The 18055-nt window shown below is 38.8% G+C and overlaps 1 protein-coding gene across 1 annotated transcript in view; it reads left to right on the forward strand.

Annotated features, from left to right (window-relative positions):
• Positions 1-832: 832 nt before the first annotated feature.
• LOC124158943 (ras-related and estrogen-regulated growth inhibitor-like protein) overlaps positions 833-18055 on the forward strand; it is a 29492-nt gene continuing 12269 nt past the window's right edge. The window contains exon 1 of the mRNA XM_046534377.1: positions 833-1273. Within this exon, the coding sequence (XP_046390333.1) occupies positions 1177-1273 (97 nt within the window). The 5' untranslated portion in view covers positions 833-1176. The remainder of the gene's footprint in view (positions 1274-18055) is intronic.

The following is an 18055-nucleotide window of genomic DNA, read 5'->3' on the forward strand; positions in this document are numbered from 1 at the left end:
TTCCAGGATAAATTGTCTTGAAACACTGATCGAGTCTCCTCCTTGTCACGCCATTTACCACATCATTGTTCCATCATCACAACCCCTTTGAGTAATATGAAGAAGTCATCCAGAATAAAACTGAATGGTCTACCTCGTTACCTATCGAAGTTGACCCACTAGAATTTAAATCAGTGAGTGGCTCAAAATAAGCAATACTTACGCAGTATTAAAGCTGAAGGTCGCCTCCTCCAAATACCATATTATACAAAATACCTCCATCAAATGATACGATAAATCAATCCCGATGCATAAAAAATCGGACTGAAGGCCAACACGAGAAGGAATGATCAATCCCAGAGCTAGGGCGGAGCAGAGTGGGCATGTACTCCAGGCGGTGGATTTCAGAGGGCGGCAAAATTTGAAAAGCTGATTTAAAAACTTTATTTCATTTTTATAAATAAATTAATTCAGAATAATTGTTAATTTATACATCATTAAACAAAAATATTATTGAAACTTCTAAATAAAAAAACATACGATGTGTAATAATTTCAACAACAAAAATAGCTTAGGGATGTATTGTATTTTAGTGTTGTGGAGGGAGGGAGCGAGAGGGTATCCGGCGGCAAACTCATCTTTGCCCCGGCTGACGAAACTCCTGGTGCCAGCCCTTATATTGATAACCATGTCTACAACTACGGAAACCCTACATCGACGCCCAATCGTAGGATGCCAATGCTCTGAAACTCGCGTGTCCTGCACGCGTCCCCCCTTCATTTCGTTCCCTCCCCTCGCCAGCCAAGCAGCCCCTCCACAACTCCCGAACGCCGTCCCTCCTCCTTCAGCTCGGCGAAGGAAGATGTGACGCCGCCGCCCACATAACACGCCCCGTGGCAGGGGGGATATAGCTTAAGGAGATCGCCCGTGGAGGAGCAGAAAAGGGAAGGAAGTCCAGTGCGAAAGAAGAGAGGGAAGAGGAGAGGGAGTGTGCCTAGCCGCAGAGGAGTGTGTTCGTTCGTTCCCTGAAGCGGTGTGAGCGGTGATAATAATCACGCCTGTTGTGTGCCTGTGCTGGTCGTCGGATGGTCGTCTAGAAGTGTGTACATTAGAGGGAAGCTGGTCCGGATGACACGGGGCCCCCATCAGCCCGGTCCGAGGGATAGGGGAGTGAGTGAGTGAGTGCGGGGAGGAGATATGAGTTCCAACGCCATCCGGGCCATAAGACGGAAGAAGTCTACTCTCTCAGAAGTGCGGGTGGCGGTGCTCGGCGGACCCTCCGTCGGCAAAAGCGGTGAGTTCGCCACCGCCATACCGCAAGTGTCTCAAATAGTGAGCTGAAACATCTCCCCTCTGAGCTACACCAGACCGACCCCTGATTTTAACCGATTTTCCAATTCGACTTCCTCGTGGAAGGATTCTGTAAAGTTCTCAATACTTTAGATGAGAACTCGTGTCACGACTGATAGCCACGGATGCCCTCATGTCTTGCGGACGATAAATTTTAGCGGTTTTAGGGGGCTTAAGTCTCATTATTATATAGTGTGTTTCCCTCCAGCCATTTTTAACACCTTCAGTACTCCTGTGCGGCCTCACTCAGCCTCTCTTCATTATTTCCCTCGTCATATTGCAAGTGTCGCAAGCTTAGTGAGCTGAAACATATAGACCGGCCCCTGATTTTACCCGATTTTTGCAACACAATTTCCTCGTAGAGATGTTTCCAATTTCTCAATACTTAAGAAGAGAACTCGTGCCACGACTGACGACCACGGGTGCACACAAGTCTTTCGGACGGTAAACAAAATTATAGTGGTTTTTTGAGGGCTTTCGTAGCATTATTAGTGTGATTTCCTCAGGCCAGATGAATACTACCTTCAGTACTCCTGTGCGGCCTCACTCAGCCTTTCTTCATTATTTCCCGCGACTGCGTAAGGTCGGTTGGGTATCAAGAGAAACGACGGAAGTACGTGGTCAACTAAGGCCTAGGGACTCATGGATCAACGTACACCAATGGATTTGCGAATGAAAAATCAACCTGCGTTTTCTTCCTCAAGTACAATATGTTTCGACAACGTCGTTGTCAACAAAAATGTAGTAAGTTCCGAGACAATTAATCAGTGGAAGAAAACATTTTTCTTCAGAAACTGATTCGATGGAATGGTTATCACAATCGAAATGTTCTCCAGTCAACAATTCAATGCGATTGCCTCAGAAAATTTTCACGTCCATGCATCGGATGCTGACCTCCTAAAGAATAATCAACATAACTAAGCCTTCGAGTAAATCTTTCATCCAATCATTTGCCTGCCTCCTCTCTCCTTCAATCTTTCCATCAGCAGCAATTTATTTTCTGTACAAAACTTCTTATTTGTTTGTTTTTTTTTTCATTCTAGAAACTCTATTTATTTTAATTTTTTTCTCAATTAAATAAAAAACTTTGTTCTCTATATTAATGCCACCTGATCCTTTAAGTACTTCTATGCACACTAATTTCAGATCCCGCGACTATTCCTGGTCTACCCTATAAATTATATATTATCTTTTATACAAATCTTAATTCCATTCCGTTTTATTTACTCATTTTTCTATCGTACTTAAAGAGCTCCCTTTTGTCCTAAACGGCGCACCTAATACGTGTGATTGCAACGGGGAAAATGCATTTTAATGAGCTATCAGTCACAACGCCTAGGCAATATATGTCCTCCAAATCGCAATCAGTCCCAAAGATGTGAAGTATTTTCCCATTTCACCACCTTAACTTTACATTTAATTGTGCGAAGAGAGTGTCAACTTAGACGAAAGGAAAAACATTTAGTTTTTGATAAAATGTGACTTTGATTTTCTCAATGCTGAGAAATGTACCTTATGACGTTAAAACTTGATATCCCAAATAGATACATCTCAAAATCGGAACAGATAACATATAAACAAATGACACCAGAGAATGGAATCGAACCCGCAACCTTACAGGTTTCCACCTCGCCTTTTCCATTGATCTCGCCGCTGCTACCAAGATTTTAGTCCGCGTATTTACTGAAAACCTATCCTTGCACTATTGAACAATATCCTTCTTTACACAAGCCTTCGCTCGCCTTTCTGCTCGCCAGACACGCCTCCATATGCCGTTTCAAGTTCAATTCCGCGCAGCAGGAGTACGGCACGAAAATCTCTCCGATTGTTTGGACGAGGATATTTGCTTTCGCAGAACGGCAATGAAATTTCCTGGCCGTAAACTGAACGTCCCGCATCAGTAGCTGCGAGAGTGTGAATCCTCTCAACGCGAAGAAACTGCACGGCCAGTACGACAACGATAAGGTTTGATATCATTTAAACCACTGCGCGAGAGTAAAGCGACGTGGTAGCGTAACAAGATTCACCAAGCACGTGCATTCTATGAACTACACCAGGAATGCGGGAAAAGATCAAAAGATCACCTGCTACCTAACAACCTATCTGCCGAGACTTATTCCGTGGATTAAATACGATTGACGATGCATTACAAGTGCTGCGAAGGGTCAAAGAACTTGTCGATGAAATTCAAAGCTTCAGAAAAGGGAGAGTTTCCCCACTGGGGTAAAAATATTTCCCTAGGGTCGGACGAGTGAGTAGATAGGTTCCACAGTAACCGGAAGATATTCTAACAAGATTGTAATGTTTTCTTGGGCTTCTATCACGTGGGATATTCGTTCAGCGTATGACCTCTGCAACCCCACATTTCAATCAAATGAAAAACCACTTCCAGCCCCATTCCCTCACTAAGTCAATGAAATTTTCTCCGACTACGAGATAAAACAAATTGCTGAGAACAAATGAAACATTAACCGACTTGGAGACTTCAATCACAATTTTGTGTAAGGTTTAACCCGGAAAAATTAATTATTAAATACATAATATGTCTGAATTTTCACTTATATCACGTAAATATTTAAACGATTGCGGTCTTGTGAATAAACTCGGCGATTTATACTTCCAGCCACCAACAAAATGGGATTACTTATGCTGAATCCCTTAGCATATTGAAAACAGTCATAGCATCAGGTGGGCCATTCAATATGCCATTGTGAGTTTCAGGTCCAGAAAAATAATTAATAAGAAAAGAATCATCGTTCGCTAGGTTTCTATCGGATATTATATTACTTATTTTATACATACTATATCATATTATCCAATAAGTATGATACGTATTTAATAATTTATAACTAATATATTCAAAGGCCAAAATGGGAATTTAAGGATGGATTGGAACCTCGTCCCTTATTATTCAATACACACAACACGGAAAAGATTTTATTTTAGTCGTTTCCGAATTTGGCCTAAATTAACATGCCTTGGTGGCGATAAGAAAATACAATCCTCATCAATGCAAAATATTCTTAACTAGGTATTTATAATTTGAGGTTATTGTAAATAAACACTTGGGTGGGAATAATTGATCAAATTTAGTCCTACACGCCTCTTTTCGAGAACACGTTACGGTGCACTAAAGTCTAAATATCAGTCCGCTATGAGTAATGGGGCCTAATAACTTGAATGTAACTCGAAAGCCGTTAAGTTTTGTGCCACACTCTCCGTAATAGCCATAAGCGATAATTGTACGACATCGCGATGGAAGAACGCTTTCGAAAGCCGTAATAGAGCTCATTAAATGCGGCCACACCGATGTCGCTGCGTGGGAAGGTCGCCTTGGTGCCCTACTAATCATAAAGCCATCAACCTGAGCCATGAGGAAGGTGGTGGGGCAATTAAAGCGCCAACACTCCGGCCGGAAGTCTCGGGTGGGTGGACGGAATGGAGGTATCAGCATAATCTGCAGCTCTTAGCGCCTGGTGCCGAGCGGTAGCCGTGGTGACAGATTACTGCCGGCAGTGCTTATAAAACATTTCCTCGGCGGAGACCGTAATATTTGAGGGGAAGATATTTTCACTAGTGTTTACATGCTACTTTGGCCTCGGAGCTAAATTTAATCCAACAGTTTTTTTTCCATACTTAAAGCGAGATAATTATTTTGAGAGCTGTTAGCAGTGCATGGGAATTCGATTGATGTCGGAGTTCATTGAATGTTTGCTTCATTTTTATCGCTAGTCAACTGTTAGAACTTTGGAAAAACCAGAGCGAAATTTTAAAACTTTGCCTGACCTTAAACAAGAAAAATCCCTAAAATAGAGGATATATAAAGATAAGTTGTCTTCAATTAGAGATGAGCAATTGCTTTCAGATCTAATGGAATCCAGTTAGGTATGGATACACACGTCATAGTATTGTAATTCTTCGATACCAAAAGATTTAAAACAGATGAACCAGTGCGCACGCGTCGTCTCGGAACCGCGGAAGATTTTTTCCCTGTTCCATACAAAGCCTGCAGAATAAGTCTAAGTAGGTACTCTGCTATAGCAGTGGCTCCAAAACGTTATCTCATCAGTATTATCAACGTAGAAGTGTCCCTAAAGTGCAAAAACCCTTCGTATCGGCTGACGTAGGAAAACAAAATATGTAACAGTTGAGAAAAAGAAATATTTTCATATTCTCATTTTTCATAAAAATTAAATCAACTTTTGGCTTAAAATTGATCCCAAATGAGTAATGGACAGCAAAACCAAAGGAATCTGAATTAATGTGCCTACTTTGTTTATGCGTCAACTTGACTAATAGATCTAATCAGGGGCGACCACATACTCAATCGATTCGAAGTCTGTTCGCAATGCTTCGCAATAACCGTCCACACGTGAGAGTCGAGCGTAATAGTCGACTACAGTAGCAGTCAACTTCGACCTGCAAAGAAGGATATAAACATATAATGTTGAATTCGAGTTTTATTGGAATAAGTTTTTTTTCTTCGGCAAGTCTACGAAATTAGTTTCGTACCAATTAAAAATCTATGACGAGTTTCCATTCAGTTCGACGCGTGAGAATCTCTAATTCTAAATACACTCTTAACACTGTCCACCTTGGGAAATATGATATTTTGTCATTAAACCATACGGATCAACCTATCTTATTAAAATCTGTATTAAAAGAAAGCTGCTTTTAATGAAAAGATTCATACTCTAATTAAAAACTGCTATTATATAATGTCAGGCGCAAAAGAAATACTTATCAATTTTCCCTCGGCGTAGGCTATAAAAATTATTCCTTTGCAGTAATCCAGTGTCTTCTATTTTCGGGTCACAAATAAAATGCATGAGGCCAACGAAGGACCTAATCCAAATTCCTTGACCACGTAAATTACACAAAAAATCAAATTTAAAAATAAAAGATAACCTAAAAAAACCTCAAAATTGCATAATAAATGGTTTCTTCATAAATCGATCAAGTATAAAAGTGAGCAATGGTTAAATTTTAATGTTATAAGTTAGAATTTTGTAAATAAAACATGAATTATTGTAGGATGAAATGAATTTTTCAAAAATTATTTGTACAAATTCTTTTTGTGTAATAATTATTTATCCTTTTTCTCCATGAGGCCATGATTATACACAAGTACAATGATAAAAATGAGTTGAAAACATCACTTAAAGCAGTAATTAAAAATTATTCGCCTATTTAATGTCTAATAATTTGTGAAAAAGCTGCCATGATTCTGAATTTTTAGAAGCCATTCGTTTACTGGCGTAAAAAATCCGTTTTTTCCAATAAACCTTAAAAATATGCATAAAAAATATTAGTAATCAAAGTTATTATGATATTCTCACTTGGCCTTGTATAATTTGAAAATATTGACGCTGTAGACGCTGCGCATGTGTGGCGTAACGTTGTCAAATTTTGGTAATTCAAAACGTAATCACAGACACGGGGAACTCTTTTCATCCGTCACTGATCAGGTGATGGAAAAACTCCAAAAAAACAAGAATAATAGCCAGCGAGAGAAACAATTGAATCAAAATTACATGTCATATTCGTTTAGTTAGCATTTGAATGTATATTCAACATAAGAATTATTAAAATGGTAACCATTATTAACTAACAATCTCAAAACGAACCTTAACCAATACGAAAAACTAAGTACAAAAGATGAGTGTGCCAGCACCAAAAATAAGTCGAGCATCGCTATCAGAGGTCGAGCAATATAACTACACCGAAGGCCGATATTAGAGAGAGGGAAATCAGAAAAAGACGTAGAGCACGACCGGAGGGGAATGATCACTTGAGGGCAGGTTACTTCGAAGCTGAGGAAGAGCCACTCCCAATATGCCGGTCAGCAGTGGCGTGGCGAGGGGGGGTTTTGGGGGATAAACCCCCCATAGCTCATTGAAATTTTTAAGTTTAATCATTTTACTTAATTGGATTGATATTACTAATAGAATAGTGTACGGATTAATAAAATATCCCTTAGAAAGCCGTAAAACTCACCATTCTGAACCATTTATCTTAAAATTCCGCAATTTATTAATCTCGCACATACCGCTTATCCTGGTGGGTAAACCTTATCCCCACACACCCCGGTATTAGTTGCACCTAAACCCCCCTCAGCCTTAATTCCTAACTGCGCCCCTGCCGGTCAGCGCCAACAATCCAATTTTCCCGGCAGCTTCCCAGCATTATCTAGAATGCTTCCAGATTTGAATTTCTACATCAGTCTCAATTAATATGCTGAAAACAAATCATCATCTAAACTTATGAAAATTCCAACACATGATTTTTTAATTTCAACTCCCCTACAGCTCTAAAGATCCAAAGCACAAAAACATATTTCACACGGCTGATTACGTTGATTGCGACAGAACTAGCTGCATAAATTTTGCTGAATCTTTGAATGATTTATACGATTTCAAAAGATATAATTTAAGATTAAGATTAGCAACAATTTAACGAAAAAAAAAAGAAAAATCGTCCAACTTAGACATGATACCTTTCTGCGGTTTCTGTGCAAAATAAGCAGGTGCTTTCGAATGCCAGAAAGTTACTCTAGCATTTAAGGGGAAGGAAGTATCCAATTTTTCCTCTGCCAAATTCCTTTGAGTCGATATTTCACAGAACATTAACTTCGAAGACGGTTATTTTGAAAAAAGCTAGAAAATTTAAATTAGACGCAAACATTAGCTTAACAGGAGAATAATATCCAAGCCTAAAGGAACTTGTCTAAGAAGTGGAAAGGTTATGAAACTACATTCAATTACATATATTTTTGGGGATAAATAATAATTGCCTGAAGATATCCACCTTCAAAATTATAACAGCTCCAAAATAAACTTCCAAAGTGGCACAATTACTTACAGACAACAGTAGAGATTTGTTACACTGCTATTTTCCTTCCAAACACTTTTGAGGTGATTCACTGTTTTGTATAGATTCGCCGGCATTTGATTTGCTAATTCATTACTGTTCTAAATGCGTAAAAATAAAACACGGGAAAAGCAGCTGCACACAGCTAAAAAAAAAACAAAAATTCTGGGCTTTCACATACGTGTTGCGATATTAAATGCTAAATAAATAAAGGAAATTAGTCGGTATGCATATTAACATGTAAAATCAGAGTAAAGAGATGTACCGTAGCCCTATTTGTTAAATTTAAAAGCTTCGTATTAATTACAGAAAATTGTTATTTGTACTAGTACTATTCTTATAGCTAACACTATTGTAACCGCCGAAGTTTTTGCTGCACATTCGAAGTGGGAAAAATTCATAACTTACTGTTTAATCGTGGGATTGAAAAACGAACTTAAATTTGCATTAATTATAATAGTTCATTTTTATCGACACCTTTAAAATTCATGGAAGTACAAGGACTATATTCCATAACCCTACTGATTGAAATTGATCGCTTATTTTTAGAGAATGGCGCCAATGCCTATTGATATCTGGGGGAGATAAAGCAGTCAAAGAGTAGAACTTAGGAGCACTTGTGAATTACGTACTCTCGTCAATTTACGACGGGCCTCAAATAGAGAGCCTTTTGAAAGTCGGCCACCAAGACGCTCTTGGTTGAGACTCAAAGGTATCGGATTCATGAATGACGTGCAATGAAATGCCACGGTAACCCTAACTTCTCCACTCCGAGGAAGTCTTTCTGGACCCAATTTCTCGGTCCAGCAGTCACTCATTCTAGGGCATCAACGCTATTTTTGGTATCATAAGTCACAACTTCAGATGTCCTTCTTCATTCGCTTTCAAAAAGCCTTTCCAAGATTTTAATCAATATCAACAGTTTCCGTTACAATACATCATATCTTATATTATGTTTACGTTTTAAGCCATTAATTCACTGCTCAGTGATTGAATAACTGTAGCTTTTACAAAAATGTTTATCGAGTAAACAAAATCACGAATATGTAAAGCTATATTTGATCTCTATAAAAAATTATCAACGCTCCAAAGACATTAGCAGAAAACATCTAAGAAAAAGAATGATAGAGATTTCTACAACCCTGATTACTTGAATCACTGCACACAATTCAATGACAGGTACCTAATATGAACGAAATTTCAGGACAAATGATTAGATAGACTCGTAAAACTGCTTCTATCTCGCCTAAAGAGACTCACAATCTATTTAATGTGAGACAAGACCGCTAAATCAAAGAAACGCACTCAAAAGCTTACCTTTTAGCCACTGCCAAGTATCGGTCAAATTATTCAAAACATTTGTCGCCCATAATTTTTATGGGGTTACTCAATCGCGACTTCACCTAATCGGCTGACAAATCATAAGAGAACAAAGCTCTTTCAACCGCAATATGAAAAGCCTTGATATAGACTATATTTTTTAAGCATTTAGACAACCAGGATTACGTATGAATTGGATTATCTCCAGAGGGCTGATTGTGAGGCTAGTTCTCAAAGGATTGGAAATCGAAAACAACAGCGCCTTCGGCCCTTGATCTTCTTGTGGTAGTCAAAGAGAAACGAAAAGACCCGCGGGCGACTTCGATTTTAATAGAGTGCGTGAAACACTGAAAGAATTCAATCGGAAGAATGACAAATAACAGATAAACCGCAAATACGAACGATCGCAATATTTTACCTTCGGTTACTTAATTTTCAGAACTTTGTTTCCCTTTGGCGAATATGCATTAGTCTTTCTCTCTCTAACAATCCTTTTTCGTGAAGTATTAAAACTTTCAATATCTTCCATAATGTTCACAGTATTCACAAAGGAAGCCCCCCCAAGTGTCACCACCATATATCGTTCAAATTTTGCAAGGTGGTAGTAAATGGATATCCATGAGGAGTAGTTTTTGTTTCAGCGGCCAACGCTCAATACTTTTCGAGATATTAGCGACGGAAGTGACAGCAACACGCCTAATGCAACCCGTAGCGTACAAAAACCTTTTTCACCCCGTTGCTAGGATGAAGAGCATTGTCGGTGTGTTGTTGTTCTGTGGGTTGCATAAACTTAGGTTGATTGAAAGGTATGTGATATTGACTAATGATGATAGTTATAGCAAATGAGTAAAGAACCTTGATTGCCAGCCACTTAGCTCCCGCCACTCAATTAAGATATCATAAATAAAAGTGAAACTGAATGAGAATCGAGGTCAGTCCATTTACCATTACACCGTAATTGTGAGGAATAGCATCCAAAGGACTGGGTTGCAGTCCTAGTATTGGCAAATAATTCATCGTCATTTCATTGAATCCTGGAGGAAGAAAAGAATCTCATATGGATTACTCCCTCATCGCAGCTGAGCGAGTTAGTCCACACTGAAAAGAGCAGAGTTTGATGTAAAGTTAAGACAGTTATGTTTAAGGGAAGCGCTAATGGCTAAAAACAAGACAATAAATATTTTTATCCTTATTACCTGTTCCTGGTGATGTTTAAATAGTTTTTGAGAGGAATGTAGAATCATCGTCCCTGTGGTCGCCATTTTTACACGTTATTTATATTACCGCAGGAATATTTATTTAAACTGCTTAGTTAACCATGAGTGCGTTCCTATCTGTCTCACTGAAAGTAATTTTTGTCACTTTTTCTCCGAATTGTAATAAGCCCTTACCACACAGAGTAAATAAGGTCTATCTCAACCTACATTTTTAGACATTTTCACTTTACAAGCCCTATAATGCTGGAGAATTAACCAATCTATTGCATTTTAATATGGCTACCGAACATCAGACATTATGCAACATAGATTGAGAAAACTAACCTGCATTTGTTACTCTATGGTATCATGCTCAAAAAAATGAAAGTTCAATCTCAATTTCGGGTATATGTAACAAATACTTCGACCGAGTTTACTTTTAAAGGAAATTCTTCATGCAACCTTAAGGAAGAAACCAGTTGTCCGCAAAACCTGAAAAATTAAAGTACACTACTTCACCTTTGAAATATGTATTTTAATCATGATTGAAACCAAAACTGAAATGGTGAGTATCCATGGTTGGAGCATATGGAAAGAAACTTTTATACAGTCAGTTTCGCGAGTTAGTCTTAGAGCAAACTCTTAGAAGAGTGATCCAAATAAAATAAAATAATAATATCACTATAAGGTTTCCTTTGAAGTAATTTCGAATTGAAAATAAATAAAAAAGGATCACATGCTACAAATGATACATCACATACAATCTATAATTTTCAATGAGTGTAGGTGATAAGTGGTACAGGACGATCATCACCAATTCACAAGTCTTTGGAACGCAAATGGCACTAAACTTTCATCTCCTTTTATTATCTAGAATGACAACACTCAAAATATTTTAATATTCTTCATTCACACCAAAATTTTACCCAAAATTATCCTTTAGACGCAACATTTATTCCTTTTCACCGAATCGAAGGCTTGCAGAAAAAAACCGTACCATCTAGAACCAGTTTTCTCCACTTCCATCTACGCTTAATATGAACATCTGATTAACTCAACAGGCGGCCGAATTTTCTGCATAATACCTGTACAATTTATTCTCTCACAGATAATTTATTCGCATCGTTGGGGTTATTTCGTATTACGATTAGATTGCAAGTTCAGTATTCCATTTTTTATTGCTAAGGAAGTTCTCTACCGTAAGTAACAACTACGTACCAAAGCAAGTAAAACGCCTATGGGATTTTCTGCAACTTCGTTTGTTTTTTTTTTTACAACCGCGATTATATTAAAAACGGCTTTAGGTGATTATGAAATGACAAGGAGAGGGTTGGACTGGTGTAATAGCCCAGGGAAAGCAAACAAGATCACGTGCCTCGTCGCAAACGTGCCGGAACGACCACTTAGTCGACAAGCTGTTTTTCATGTGGATCCGGACGAGCGTTCTCTGACCTGTGCGGCTACTTTTTCCATCATGGACTGGCAATTTCGTGGAAATTATGAAAGACAAAAAGAATATTCTGCAGAGATTCCAGTATAGACGCAGTGTCATGGCCCATCAAGTGTCTCACTCCCACAAAAAAGAGAGCGTTTTAAAGAAAAAAGACTGGAAGTCAGTCTTTCCTCAGGTTCATTTTCCGAAATGGCGCCTTCTCCTATCGTTTTCCGGAACATCTAACTCCCAGATTTAAGTCGAAGCTGAGCCGAAGATGCTTAACATACTCAAAACTAAAATCTTGAAACGGCAAAATATTTTGGTTGTCTTTCAAGTCAAGTTATTTACAATCACATTGACTTTCAAAATTTTAATAACTCCTTTATTCAACAATAAATTGAAACGCCCTTAGGAGAGGATAAATTTTCGCTTAAAGTAATGCATGAAAAAAAGTTATTTACCCAAACAAGCAATTTTTGAATTTCCGAGATAATTTCAATCCAGTAATGACACGCTAAGAGAATTAATGTGTAATGATTTATACGATATTTATATATTTTTAATTATTTATACGTCCTAGCATTCTGAGGGTTAACGTGATCGCCAAATTGATAAACTACAAATCGACACGGCATTTATATGTAATAAAAGTCAAAATATTGCTAAAACTGGTTGATAATAATTTTTAACCTTAATAAGTAGGTACTCAACCTATAACACGCTTGGATTTTCTACCGGGATGATAATCTCAATATCTTTCAACACGAACCGTTGTGACCTTCCAAGGAACACAAGCGTACAGCTTTAAAAAAAGTAGAGATTACCTTTGACCTAGTTTCTGTTCTGAGTCGGTGAGTTAGTTTTTCAGGCATATTTATATTTTCAGCACTTTTTGGCAGACTCGATTTCGCAGTCACGGCACCATAATGTTTCTTTTCAAGTTTTACTTTTCCAGCGACTTTCATTATGAAGGAAAAGGCCCGAAATGCGAAGTTTTCTTTGGCTCCATATGAGCTTTCCATCATGAGCACTTAACAGCAGGCAGAAGAAGCAATTAGCAATTCCATGCCGCGTATTTCTTAAGAGTCTGTCAGAAAAAAGTGAGGGATGCAGACCGAAACCTTCAGCTGCCAGATATGCTTGCTACAACAATACCACTCATTCCGCTCAGCCGATTTGTAAGTTTTGACTACTCTGAGGTTTTGACGTTTTGGCCGTAATTGGGGCATCAGTGACCGCAAACGTGTCCTCTAACGTTTTAAGCGCAGCTCCAGACCTATTTAGCTTTCAAAACAGAAATTGCATCAGAAATGATGGCATTAATTCGAGATGATTGAAAATTTGCCGAGGGGGCTTAAAATAAACGATTCGAATCTCAAGAGAAGCTTCCATATGAAACATAGATGAATGAAGTCGAAACAAGTATGTTGGGTGAGGGGATACATCTCCCCCTCCCCCTCCCCACCCCCAAAGCCTCAGAGAAATAAAAAAAATATTTAAAACTATTGTCTAGTTTTGACATATAATAACAGCATCTGCAAGAAGTTCAATTCTTAGAGCCAAAATGATGTAAAATATATTTCCAGGCATGTCATTTTTCAAACATTTTACCAGATTTTGCATGGGGGAAGGGGTCGCCACCCCAGCTCATCTCATTCCCCCCTCCACTCCCAAGGCATAGTTACGCCACTAGATAGATTTTAATTACATTAGTTGATATTTCCAAAAAACTATTTATTAAATATCAAGACTAAAAATAAGACACTGATTCTTTACGAAAGGATAGATATTATTCATAGGAGTTACAAAATGACTGAGGAAATATATTCGAGTCAAACTCAGACATTTTTTCACTGTCAGTTTGTTAGGCGCTGGCCCCGTTCTTCGCCCTAGGAATCATTCCGTGACGTTGACGCATCTTTCCTTGTGTCCTCGGCACATTTCTTGAGAGACCCATTTCGTAAATATCTTCGATAACCGTCAGAGGCAGAAGTGTAGGATTCGCGCGGGGAAAGATGAAACAATGAACAGGCTTTATTTACAAAGAAACTGTTAACCGAATAGTGGAGAATCTATACCACACATGTCAATGATGGCGCGATTGGTTGTCAAAGGGGAGGAAATATCAATAACTCATATTCTTTAAGCTTCTAAAGCGACACCTATAGAAATTTCTACTTCAAAGAAATCTGTAAATTATCGTAAATCCTTCTCATAATATTTCCAAAGCAAAATATATAATGCATGCAAATAAACTACGGATACATTTCAAAATGGGTGATTATTTTCACATCACTAACTTTGAATATCATTGAACATATAAACCTAAACTATCTCATTTGCTAACTTACTTTCTACTTGGAATGTCTTAATGATAAGATAACACAGTTAAAAGTTGAAAAACCAAAGAGAAATTACGACTATAAACGATATCACTGATATAATATCCATAACATTGGAAATTAACTAAATAAATGCCACGACAGGCCACATAAAGGAAGTCACAAAAAATAAATACATAAATCGTTCTAAATTTTGACCGTACTTGTTTTGGCGGTCTTCGTCAGCAAGGAGACGGCTGAGGACAGAAAGGATGACTGGAGGCTAGAGCAGTTATGATAAATATCAGTGTACATATTCGTGCATATACTTTATTGCTGTGATATTAAGACTTTTCCTTCCAGAGGCGGGTAATTGTAGCTTCTAAACCGCGTAACCCTGATTACTTATTTTGACATTAACACAAGTCATTGAAAAGTGCAATCGCTTTGACTTTTCTCCATCTTTACTGTTAAGGTAGTAAAACATTATCCTGGAAACTTTACACCTTGACGCGCACTCGAATGATATATACGAACTACATTAAATTTGGAGTGACTGAAATAATTTAAATTCCATAATGTTATCCCCATGTCTCGTATATCTCCCAGAGGAGTGATTTCATTCTTCATTTGAAAGCTGACATAAATACGTGCATTGTTAATGTTTCCAGGAATTTATTCTATTCAACAAATCATACGCTTAAAAATTTTAATACAGTTAATCATTAGAAAATACTTACGCCTATATAAAAACGCATGAGGAACATTTCAGCCGATAAATTAAGACATTCAGGCGGTAAAATATTCGACTACCTAAAAGTGACAGTCATGATGTTAGAGACGTGGAGACCTACTAGTAGCTGCGACTTTTTGGCTCAACACTAATTCTCTAGACGTCACTCTACTTCAATTTTGGCACACAAGAATGAAAAGTCTCACCATCCCCGTCACAGAAATGATTCCGAAAACAGGAACGCCTTAATTAATCCGCCATGAGAGACAGAAGCGCCTAATGGCCCTACATTATCATTCCTTTAATTTTGGAAGGCTTCCACTTTTCATAAGGATTTATACTTTGAAATTAACTACATCACAAAGTCTTGAAATGAAAACCATAGTCCCGGAACCAGGTCATTTATAGCACGGCTCCGGATTCCAACTCGTTTCGATCACTCCATCCATACATCATTTACGGTGCTGTTGATCCTCCAGTCAAATGATTGGGTATTCTAGTCGCGAACGAATATTGTTTCCCAAAACACCGCACATGTATTTTCCGCCCATAAAACTGTGTAGGTACCACGCTTCCAAAATGCTGCCGCCCTAAAACAGCCTGCTGTGAATACTCGAAAGGTTCAGTCGATGACGTCCGCCGCAGAGGAATCCTTCTCGCATCAACAGAGCCATAATTCGCCACCGCCTTCACTGAAACAAACATCGTGAGCAAAGCATGGCTCTTACGTTAGAGAGCTCGAGCTGGAGCTACGGCTCGAGAAAATAGTTTTAGGGATATTTTTACCAATTGGCAATCTAATAATAATGCGTGGAAAAGAATTCCTTCGCGTCCATAAAATATCGATATGGGTGGAGATTTAACATTTATAGCTGAAAATTATTCCAAGGAGACCCATCTGAACGAGCAGAGGCTCCATGAATTTTCGAGTATACTTTAGTTCGGCAGCTTATTCTTATATTAAAGCTGCATTTCCCAACTAGTTTTTCAAGGTAACTGAATGATGTATCTATGTCTGCACGTACTGACCACGAAATTAGTAATCGTCGGAGTCGCAGGGCAATAGTTCAGGGGATAAGGGATTTGTAACGTTAATGCCACGCGAAAGTATGAAAATTCTGAAATATTTTCTTTATTTTTATAGCTACTACCATAGAGTAAGTATATTATATACTTACTCTATGCTACTACGCAATTCAAATAAATAGCACATTTGGGGTGCGATCAATGATGAAATAAGAGCCGCTCGACCTTCGTGATACTACGGAGGGCATTTCGTCGCCAGCCAAGATTCAGCGACCCTGGTAATAACTCATTTAACCGTTTATTTTGATTTTCCGTGAAACAGCTCGTGTTATGTCTTATAGATTAATTACGAGGACCGTATCAGACCGACGGAGAAGGAGGCTGAACAAGAAAAGAAGAATATTTTCTTTATTCGCGTCGGGGGCGTTACAAAATTGGGCTTTTAAAACGTCATCGAATTTATTAATAGCATTCGGGACCTATTTATACGTGTGGCTGAATAAACACGGCAGCTGCTCCTTGTTGAGATTTTCAAATACGGCCACAGTTGCGATCTTCTGTTGTTCAGCCCAAATTCCATTAACCATCATTCCCCCCCCCCCCCCCCTCGATGAATAAAGTATTTATCTTAATTCTCGGAAGAGTCTCCTCTAAATTACTACTCCCGTTTTCGCACTTTTACTTGCTCCGTCTCCAATCTTCCATCCGCACGCACCGGACTCAGTTTAAAAGCTCCGACGAAAAAGAAACTCCAGGCGCCATCATTTTCAGAAAATAGAGAGCAAAAAAAATAATATTTGATCCTTGTTTATTCGCTCCGTCCTTCCACTCAGTTCTCGCTCCCCCTTTTAACTTCCCATCTCCGTCCTCCAGCTTTCAGCACCCGCTGTATAAGCGATCGCTTCCGAGGAACCATTTTTAGGTGGGGGAAAGGGGACCGCCGCCGCATGGAGAGAGAGTAATTAACCCTTTAGAGAGAAAGAGAGAGGGCCACTGTTCGCAATTACGGCCGCCGCCTGGTCGAGCGACGCAAGCCATCCCTCACGCACGCCGGGTCCGCGCGTGGGACGTGCGTGCCTCCCTCGTGCGTGTCCCAACTCAGGCATTCCCATGTTTCATAACTCATCACAATCCAGATGACTCCGCTCGCGAAACGAGGACGAAAATGAGGAGCAAACGTTCAGGCATTTCGCGCGTCCAGCCAGGGGTCTCGAAGAGTGAAGGTCGAATTTTTTTTAAATCAGGAATGTGCTTAGGGATAAATAAATTCTAACATAAAGTCAAGTTCAACTTAATTTAAAGGGGGATTCTGTCAATGGGGAGAAAGTGATTAAACCATATGATTGTTTTGGATAAATGGGAATAGAGCTCAACCTGAACTAAGGACTGATTGAAAAAACTCGACCTTCATCCTGTCATAGCCAATTTCAAACTACTTTCCACTTACTTACCATTGTCTAATAGCGACTTCCAGAAGGGAGAGAAAGAATTTCTATGACGGATTCTTTTCACACGAGTGCTTATAAGATGTGATCCTTTTCACTCACACAGCGATTAAACCCCGAAGGTTGGTTTGGGTAGGGTGAGGGTAGAACTCATCTGGAACTAAGCTACAGGCATACAAAATTCACACATTCAAGGTAGTGGGGCCAGTTCCTTTCCCTGGGCACTTGGAGGATTTTGTTAGGGGGTGTCCTAAGGCTTCAACCGGGATTTGAACTTTGGACCCTTCGATCAGTAGCCAAACGGTCTAAAGTAGGGATACTTGTTAATTACCGAAAAACCGAAATCAAGATAATGCGGACATTTAAACGCATATTTTTTA

Source organism: Ischnura elegans, chromosome 5 (assembly GCF_921293095.1).
Source record: "Ischnura elegans chromosome 5, ioIscEleg1.1, whole genome shotgun sequence".
Taxonomy (NCBI): Eukaryota; Metazoa; Arthropoda; class Insecta; order Odonata; family Coenagrionidae; genus Ischnura; species Ischnura elegans.